Here is a 10,527-nt window from a genome sequence, read left to right as displayed (position 1 = left end):
AGCAAGAAACCCAGAGTACGCATTGATTGAGAGTCAATACGCCAAGGAATTCCTCGCTTACGTATTGCTTGGTTGCGTCATCGAATTCATCTGACAGCTCATGCTTCATTTTGAGTGGGAGGCTAGCAATACTATCTAATTCAGAAAAGGTCGCATAACAAGAAATAGATACGAGTAGTACCTGTTTCCTCTCCTGAACAACTTGCGAGAGAATTTCTCGGGGTTAGTTCGCCTGGCAAGTTTTTTTTCTGAATCGTTTGTGTTTCTCTGCACTTGCTTTTGAAACTGCCTCGCTCGTTGTCACAACGTCGCCACAACACAACTGTCGTCACAACACAAACACTTCATCTACGGGGCAAGTTATTCAAGTTTCTATGACGTACTCTTTACAGTCCTCACGCTGTCGCAACTCCCCGTCAGTACGCTGAAAACCTTCCTATTCGTTTCCGATATCTGAGAATGACACGTCAGTAACCGCGATTAAATAAGAAACACGGGAAGAAGTAAAACAAAAGGAAAAAAAAAACAGGGACAATGGACAAAGCAAAGAGGCCACGTAACGCACACACGTAACACAACTCTGCTGAACCGCGTTGAACAGACTCTGCGATCAGTGTTGCTGGACTGTCCAGCAAAAAACGTAACTTCGAAAGCTTTGCAGCGAACATACCGTATAAATACCCTGATCAAATTCCTTTACTTCAGTCTTGTGCTTTCTTCATGGCTCTGAACACGATCCGCAGTTCATAAAGAAGGGCAGGCACAATAACGTAACTCACAAAGCTCTCGCATTGAGTGCGCGGCTATAGAACGATGACAAAGTAACTTGTGCGCCGTACCATTTATAACGGTTGCTTTGCAAACGACAACAAACAAAGGAATAAAAATGTGGAACTGGTTTCGAAGTTACAACCTCCCTATAAAGGGTACAAGGCGTTTCTTTAGGAATCAATCCAAGTCTAATCGTCGTAACATATAAATGTTACGACGATTAGACTTGGATTGATTCCTAAAGAAACGCCTAGATCTAGTGCCCCTACAATGTCAACTAATCAGGTGTTTTTAACGTCAAAAGAGACATATCGCACGCGTAACCTGTACGCTGTGTAACCCCTCCACTGTGCTGTCGTTTATCGGAGGGTGAGTGCATTTGTGTTGTGGCCAGTGCCAACCTAACACTAAGACTGTCCCATCTTTTTTCTTGCTCGTGCCCACGCCCTCTCGTCTTCCTCGTTAGCACCTTACATATTACATCAGAGATATGATTTTCTTCCTCGTTGCTTTATTCAGTGAATCTGGGCTACGAGTTGTCTTCGAACTCATGAGGTGGAGACTATAGCTTGTTGGCACTATTTGAGAATCACACCTGTGATAGGAAGCACGCGCTGCAAACTGTGCTTTTCGAGGGTAATGGCGACGAGCACCACGCATTCCATGTTGCCGAGATTAAGTAGCATATTGTCATGTCAAAATCGGCGTTTAATCTGGTTTTCTCCAAATTATTTTCACTCAAATAATCGATATGGATTTTTTTTATCTTGATCGAAAGTGTCTGTACTAACGGGGCACCACTGCTTTGTTAGATGTCACTGCCTCTTGTTTCGGCGGAAGAATTGTGCATTTCTCAACCGATCTTACCCAGTCAGAAGCAACAAGCGTGGAGGAGTGCTTTACACGTTCCCTTCCCTTTCGTCACTCCTTCGTGCGTTGGGTGCCAAAAGAAGTGTCGCATGGTAAGCAAACAACGCTTTCCCGCCAGCCGGTTGAGACTGCCTTGCCATAACCTACTTGGTCTGGCATCAACGCTCAGGAACACTCTTCAAACTTTCATTAATTCCTTCTCCGCTTGATATCGCATCTTTATTCCAGGAGAACTGGATGATATACAGCAAATACTACGCTACGTTTCCACAACTAAGAGTAAAAGGTTGTTTCCAACATCATTGATTTAAATATTTATAATCCTGTTCGTTGTGCGGCTGGCCCTGAATGTCCAGATGAGATGTTCTTCCCTCTAATGCTGCACAATGTGATGACTTAGGCCCTGCACGCAAACATTCGCCTTGGCTTCTGTGGCCTAAGCTGATCTACCTTACATTGCCTAAGCGAACCTAACGATGCAGTTATATACAACTGAGAAGTGATATTGCGTGGTGCTAACTATGCGGCATCCCACTATACTCCATTTATTATGCTTAATGTGCTCATGTTATATGTGTTCTGTCATTCGCAATAACATTAAGGAAGTAATCCCTTGTCACACAGGCTTCGTGACTTTGTGAGATGCTTTTTCTTGACGAAGTCGCCTTCTTCATTCTTTTCTCCAAATACCGGAAATCCACATGGCGTTCTACTCTTCTCCAGCTTTCACTGGAAGCCATAACACCCTTTGTACTTTGACGACACACTTGAGCACGTCCCTGGTATGGACACTACTGCCACCAGGAGCAATCAATCACAAATGTGTATTTGTGCGAGAATGGGTCGATTATCACGGCATTTTCGTTCTTTCTGTCTGGCTTTGTTGCTATGACTAGCTGTCCTGAAAGTTGCCAGACCAAAAATCATGAATACTGAACACTTGGCTAACCATATTCCAAAGCATTCAAAGAACCTGCATTTAGAAAAAAGGCTTTGAAAACACTCATAGAGAGAGCCGTAGGAGACCGTATAACAATGAGCCTTGTTCTCAATTGTGTCCCACTTTACACTGTATCACATGTAGCACAATTCCAACAATTATCAGGCATAAGTGGAGATGTAGTATCAATATGTTAAGGAGTCACTCATTCAATCACACGTCTGAGTCACAATTATGACGCAATGCCGTGAAGGCTGAGTCTGTTATCGAGTCACTTGGCTGCACCAAAGCAATATAGAGGACACCTCAGTGTAGCAATTGTAGCCCACGTCACGTCGCCTCAAGGATATTTTTCACAAGCGTGGTCTTCGTCGTAGTAAGTGTCTGGTTGATGCCAGTTGCTACGGGACAGTGCTTTTATCTCGCCGTATTTCTTTCCACATGTCCCAGCGAAGCACAGCTATGGGAATAAGAGAAAAAAGACACATCATATCCAGAACTTAGAACTGCTCTGTCCGGGTCTAGATCAAGATCCAAAACAGGATCATTCGCGATGACTCTGCAACCTCTGGACATATTTTAGTGTTAGCTGAGACGTGAGAGTGAAATCGTTGATACGCGCACGTGAATTGTGCCTTTTTCTTCGTGGCGCAAATAAATTTCAGTATTACAAAAATAGAACCGGGCATGAAGAAATATGAGGTGGCCGCAACATCTGGCAGTAACAAGGTCAGCGCATCGCAGAGCAGTCTCTGAACACAATATGCAGCTGCACCGTATATGTACTCTGAAGGTGAAACATGTTATACGTCTTTGTTTCATACCACGTTACGATAATGGTGACTTTCCTCAAGGCAAACTTACGGGGATATAACGTACATGCCTTGGGATTTGGGCTAGAAGAATACATGGGTGCAACACACACAGTAGCCACTCTCAACTAATAGATTTCATTTTCATCATGACTTCCACTTCCATTTGTTAACAAGTGGGAGCATCTGCGTATACGCAAAAAGGAGATTCCGCTGGTGAGCAAAAGCACACCACTTTGCCGCATGGCTTTAACAACGACAGAAAACACCCAGTGACTCCATGATCGTGCAATATTTGCACAGCAGCGCCGGCGCATCGCTATGGCGTCACACAGTGAAGTGAGTCTACATTAACACATAATCCTAGGAAATGCTGGAAATTGATGTCTGAGGTACGATCAGAGTAGAAACTAACATACGCAGCCTCAAGTGCCTAAGAACATTGAACGATGAAGAAGGAAGCAATTGAAAAGGTTATCCAGCTGTAGGACTCGAGTCCACATCTTCTGGATTGCCTGTCCAGAGCTCTATCAACTGAGCTAAGTGAACACGCCACCCCGTGACTTTCCAGGTTGCGTCATCTGAAGCGGTAAACCACATCCAATGAGTCATTCATTCCACTTTAACTCTTACATGATTTCTCACTCACACACACATTCATACGACTCCTCCTTCATTCATTCTTCTTAGGCACTTGCGTCTTTGAGTGTTTGTCCTTTCTTCTCTATTCTTACCTCAGAACATCAACAGCTTGCGCTGTCCCGTTGTATGAATGTGCGTGTGAACGAGAAAACATGTAAGGGTTAAAGTGGGATGAGTTACTGGGTGGATGTGGTTTACCCCTTCAGGTGACGCATCCTTGCAATGCCTGTTAGCTTAGCTTGGTAGAGGTCTGGACCGGGAATCCAGAGATGATGGTCCTACAGCTGGGGTCCTATTCCCGTCAAGAGCAATCGTCCTCGATTACTACGCGTCCGCGTGGGCACCGCCTCACGCTCCGCACACGTTGCTAGGGGTGACTACGTAAACGTCCGCGTTTCGTTTCTTCACCGCTGCTACTGGCCGATAGATGGTTACTGACAGGAAAGTGCTAATACCCCAGTGACCAATGTGCTCACGGCGCGCTACTTCTCTGGTTCTCCCATTCGTCTCCTGAGATTTGTTCATGTGTTAAATTGCTTAACTGTGTACTTTCTGTCTGGAATTAACTTTACAAACCAACAAGAACAATAGAATGTGTCCTTGAATTGGTTACAGGAAGCAGTCTGTGACAGGAGCCGGTGGCTCGACCAATAGGAATGGTTTGGGATTGTTTTCCGTTTCTTCTCAATGTCCAAGGCATCAGCCGCATGAGCTCATTAACATTAGAAACGTCATTTTGACGTCGCTTGACACGTGTTAGACAACTTTGCGCGGTTAAAACCGATTGAACGCGTAAAGCATGATTAATCCTGACACATCGAAATAATGGACACGATGGTAGCAGGGTTCACAACGACGAAGAAATTTGGTAGTTCTTGTTTGTTTTCAGGTTTTGCAGGCGTATATCTGTATAATCTGTTTTTAGTTAAATTTATGATACTGATGGGTATTTCATAGTCGAGAACACAAGCGCCACCTAGTAAACATTTAGTATAATCCGTTGCGTGCCATTATGTCAACAATCTTATGCTCTTGCAGAACTATCACATAATCCCAGCAAAAGCACATCGCAGACGCGTGTTTAAAAATGCATGGTTCCGGTTCCGGATCTGTCACAGCACGGCGTTCTCATCAGGCGGTTCGTGGACGGTTCCAAGCTACGGTAACCTAATTAGATAGTTTAGGCCTTTAACATTGGTAGACACCACGTGACATTAATTTCTGTTACGCACGCCTTCTTCACTTGACAAGCAATGTCAGGAGAATTAAAGTGTACAAATATTCAAGTTCCTGAGGAATTAGCACAACTGATCACTGGCGGACGCATTGTTGATCCGATTCCTTTATCAGGGTGCCTGCCAGGATATCCCTGAAAGCACGATCTTTACGACTTTTCAATGAGACTTTTGTGGAGTCGATGGAATCTTTGAAGATCGTACTTCCTGGGGATTCTGGAAGCTGCCCTGATAAAATAATCAGGTCAACAATGCGTCGGTCAGCCATCCATTGTGTTAATTCGTCAGGAACCTGAATATTTACAGTAACGAAATTAAAGTAGACCAAAGCCAGGAGACATGTTCACAACGAATATATTACACTGCGTTACATAACAAAATGAAAAAATACAAAAGAATAACCGGCAGCGTGCCACTCATGACAAATATTTGTAAACCCAACAAAGCAAATGTGTAACGACGACGTGCTTCATGGTTTACCAGACTATACTGGTTTCTCGCATTTGGTAGGACTGTATGTGTGTTTGTACACGGTTCTACGTGTAACGTGAGATACAATTTGTTATAAAAAATACTTGTCTGAACATTATGAGATCAGCACTTTTTATCTTGGGCGAGATTTTGCTATAATTTGTGAGCACTTTCATGAAATCTAATTCGTGAAAATCTTTAATTTTTGCAGTTGCACTGGAAGATTTGACAAGTCAGGTTCACTTTCTTTTTTTTTCTTTTTTGAGAGAAGCAGAAAGCGTATGCAGGAGTTACCCGAATAGGGCACAAAATACATTCACTACTTCAATGCTAATAGCCGGAGAAAAAATGCGAAAGCCGTCCTATCGAAGAGCGCAAATTGTCAGTCAAGCTCAGACGTCAAGATAATCCAAGTTGCGTCGGACGGAAAACGGTCACCGAACTTAACTGTTTCCTTCTCTCTCTTTTTTCAGATAACTTTGCATAGGAAAAGCGTTGCTGTTATCAGAACAAGTTTGGAATAGGAAAAGTGATAGAGCAGGTACAGCTCCCGTCAACCTTAATAATAACGCTGGAAAAAACTATGGTATTGTTCCCGAGCGCGATTACAGCAACCCACGGGGCCATGAGGACATCTTAATTGAGCAAAATTATTCTGTTAATTTATCGCGATCCTTTTGTTCACTTAACATTACCACATTGCCCCAAGATGGCTGCTATCGCCCTGGGAAATGAGATCGATTTTTTCACTGAAATTATTATGGTTGACGGAGCTGTACATGGCCTCCTTGCGTCGTGTCTTTGGCTGACATCAGCGCGGCCGCGAAATTACGTGATACGCAGATGCTAGAAATTGTTTTGGCCGAACATTTGGAGGATCAGGTGTCGCTCATCTTATCGACGAACGCTGTATTTATAATGACAGAGCATATCGTGTAGCAGTGTTTAAAGTGGGCGCGGTTCTACGATATTGTGCGTAGAGGCAATTCATAGACCATACAGTTGCTTTGTGCTCCGTTCAAGAACCTTATTACGTGATCAAAATCATCAAATCTCTCCTAAAGAAGCACATAAATGTAGGCTTCTTTAGTCTTATTCAGATATCGATGTTTCTGTAAGGTCATTAAGTGCACCTATGATATCGTCTCACACATTTATGTGCTGCACGCCTTCCGCTTTTTTGAGGCACCCTGTCGACTCTTCACCTGGCTCCAAGACTCATTACGGATCGAACTGTCGCTGTCTGTCCATCCAAGGCCGAAGCCCTAAGCATCATGTTGATCAGCGTGTACCTCAAGGAAAGATTCTGAGTCCGACACTCTTTATTGGGGTATTGAGGAGTCTGCACTGGATATTCCGCGCAAACTAGCATTCTCTGTCTATGCAGATAACGTTGCCGTTTGGACAGTAGGCAGGTCACGACTAGCCATTCAGCGCCGCTCGCAGCTGGCTTTAAATAATGCCCATATGTACTTCACGCAACTTGGGATGGACCTTTCGCCCTTTCATACGCAAACTATGACAAATTTTCCTCTTTCGATTGGTGCCAAGAAGCTTGAGCCTGTATGTTTCCATCGTTTCACTGGTGTGGTCATGAACTCGGACCTGCGCTAGCCTCGCCTCGTTAGGCATGACTCCCTGTAGTTCATCGTTTTTCTGGCTCAAGATGGTGCTGTGATCAACGCTCCCTTCTAACACTTCACACTGATTTGATGAGAGCAGTTGTGCTTTACAGACTTCCAATAGCACAGGATTTCTACAACATCATTATATACACTTCGGACCCTGTTTGCTCGAAGCCTTCGTCACTGCCTTGGTGTTCCAAGAATAGCTGAAAGACGGCATGTCCTGGCAGAAGCTGGTGAACTCACGGTTGAGGTTCTACGTGAACGTGCGACAGCATCCCACGTCACCCGCTCCTCATAAAACTTCGACACCGCCCTGAAAGCGACATACGTCCAGGAGCTCAGAGGACACGCCAGTCTTACTGACTTCGTAGCTCAGGACGTAACACCACCGGAAGCCCCCTGGTGTCAGCCAGTGCCAGCGACTTTCATACGTCTTCCGAACCTTCTAGAACGAAGAGATCAGGTTCCCCCTCAAGTCATTCGAGCCCATTTTGATGCTTTTCTAGATGAGAACACTCTACGCCCGCAGTGGCATATACAGGTCGCGGATTTAGAAATGTTGAGTCCGCCACTGCATTCGTCATACCACACGAAGGCGTATAGTGCAAGGGCGACGCCTTTCGCATCAAACCTCATCCACAGCTGCGGTAATTTATGCCATACTTTTCTTTCAGCAGCACATCGTTGATTGACCTGCGGGAATGGCTTGTGTGTGCGTTGCAAGTTGTTGAAAATTCTGGCATCCGAAACTCATCCGCACCGTTGCTGACGGATGTGTGACGAAGCCGGGCACAGGCTGCTTCTCCAGTGGGTTCTAGTGTATTGTGGTGTCGTGGGAAATGAGCAGGCCGACAGCGCCGCAGAAGCATCTCTGTCGCATCAGAAGTGGACGAGTATTGCGCTGGTGAGAGGAGACCGCCGTTCCATACTTCGACGCCTTGTGACTACCCTGGCGTCCCGGCAACGGACGACTGACCCCCCCCCCCCCCATCTTTGTTGCGATGATCGGACGCTCGCATGACGCATGTCACTAAACACCTCTCGTCAAGGTGATGCACTAATTCATCGAATGCTACTCGATGTTTACAGCTCAGTGGGGTTGCCGCCTGAGACAACTTGATTCTCTCACACTCTAATAAAAACAGGAGTTTCCATCTAGGGACTAAATGCATTGCCACAAAAATAGTTCCTCTCGGGAGTAAATGGACGGGAGCAAATGAATGTCACAGGGTGGAGACTGCATTTCACGCGCTGTTGTAAGGGTCCCGTAATTCGTGTGCATGCATGAAAATACTTTGAAGCAAGCCGTCAACCGTGATATATCGAGTTATATAAAATCTTGCGTCATACATAGGGTACAATTTGCGAAGAAAGATGCGCTGTTTCTTACTCAGTGTGACTGGGAAATTGCTGTATCCGTTGGTTGAGTCAGACAGCCTTATGGCATCAAATTGCACAAGGGCAGACACTTACGTAGACTGTTGCATTCAGGAGACCATTCGCGATGTTCAGTGTCAATTTGCAGTCCTGGGGAGTAAATGTCGGCACTAAATGTCGGGTTAGGGGACTAAAATGGGGAGTAATTGCAATCTAGGGGAGTAGAAGCTGCAATTACTCCCTGTTTTACTCATTTTTTCTTAGGGTGCAGATGCTGTCACTGGAGTGTTGTAGAAGATCTAGAGCACATTCTTCTTCATTGCCCACGCAGCCAGCCTTCCCGAACCACACTCTTCGGGTCTCCTAACAAGCAGGACTCTCGCCAGCTCTCTCTCTCTCTCTCTCTCAAACTGGTCCCTGGCCGAGTCCAGCAAACAACGCTGTGCTCTCCAAGCTCTTTACACATTTTTGGACACCACAGGACTTGGAACCTTATTCCGAAGGGGCTTGTCATGCCATTTTCCACATCATGCATCATCGCCGGGAATGGGGTAGATTACTGCCCCTGGGGATGAACTCCCGACTCATCATGTGACAATAATGTTATTGTATAACAATGCTGTTTTCAAACGTCTTGCATCGCCCAATGTGTGAATAGTATCTGAATTATCTACAGAAAGGTCAAGAAGTAAAAAGTATATATTGGGTAAAGTAGCTTAGCAACTTCAAGTTCAATTTCATTACCTGTAATTTTGTTAGTAACTTAGTTACATTTCTTGCACTATAACTTATCTGGCAGCGAGTTCTCTTTGCCGAGTAACTTCACCTTTTCTGTTCCATATAGGCTGTTTTGAGCAAATATTTGTCAAGTAGTTATTACATATGCAGGGCAGATCACAGTATACTTTCTATATGACACCCATTCTTAATCAGTGATGATAATGTGATGCTATAAGGCACCCCTTTAGCTGATGTCTATGACGCAATAACGTGTTTTATAAAATGGCATATTGTTTTCACTGTTAAAGATCGCGCATATTAACACTCGCATGGGGAAATGAAGCATCTGCAAGTATGATTTGCTTGCATCTGGAGAAAGCGTTGACAGAAGATACGGACTGCTGATAACGGACCAATGCAAACCATATGGCGGTCCACCGTCGGGAGCCGACCCTGGGCCGACGTTGGGCCGTCGCCCTATGCTGCCTGGAGATTAGTATAAGTTTTCTGTTGGCATTCTCTCTCTCCATTTTATTATCAGGCGACATTTGTTTTGAGCAGTCTTTTTTTTTTGCATCGGGGATTTCCGTCACATTAATTCGAGGTACACCGCTTTCAATGAGGTTAGCTACTATAGTTTCGCTTCCCACGCGACGGACGCTGATGTGTCTTGCAGAAGTAAACGAACATGTTTCTAGAGAGAACGAATTTTGCATCTGTGCGGCTTACAGGGGAATCATTCTAGAAAGCTTATAGGTGCAAAGAAAAATCACCTTAACCAGGAATGAGGCCGCAACTTTTTCATGTCATGTCAGTAAGGAATGCTGATAACATCCTTCAATGGGACAGATGTATTTCTTTTGAGAGGAAAGCACGCCTTAGCAACGAAATGAATATTTGGAAGCGAAAAACCGGCTGAAATAAGTATGTCTATTTGGAAGGTGAGGATGCTGCGGCACGAGTGGGAACAGGACCAACTTCATAGGGGGGTTTTCAACAAAATTTTTGACAATATCGGAGTGTTCGCTGCTGAAGGGAGGAATCAGGTTTTTGCTTCATAG

At 44.8% G+C, this 10,527-nt stretch overlaps 1 protein-coding gene across 1 annotated transcript in view; it reads right to left on the bottom strand.

Annotated features, from left to right (window-relative positions):
- Nucleotides 1-2,665: 2,665 nt before the first annotated feature.
- The window catches only part of LOC135378794 (uncharacterized), a 93,675-nt gene continuing 85,813 nt past the window's right edge, over nucleotides 2,666-10,527 (bottom strand). The window contains exon 19 of the mRNA XM_064611887.1: nucleotides 2,666-3,041. Coding sequence (XP_064467957.1) covers nucleotides 2,922-3,041 — 120 coding nt within the window. The 3' untranslated portion in view covers nucleotides 2,666-2,921. The remainder of the gene's footprint in view (nucleotides 3,042-10,527) is intronic.

This window comes from Ornithodoros turicata, chromosome 1, assembly GCF_037126465.1.
Source record: "Ornithodoros turicata isolate Travis chromosome 1, ASM3712646v1, whole genome shotgun sequence".
In the NCBI taxonomy this organism is placed as follows: domain Eukaryota; kingdom Metazoa; phylum Arthropoda; class Arachnida; order Ixodida; family Argasidae; genus Ornithodoros; species Ornithodoros turicata.
This window is presented reverse-complemented; position numbering and strand designations above follow the sequence as displayed.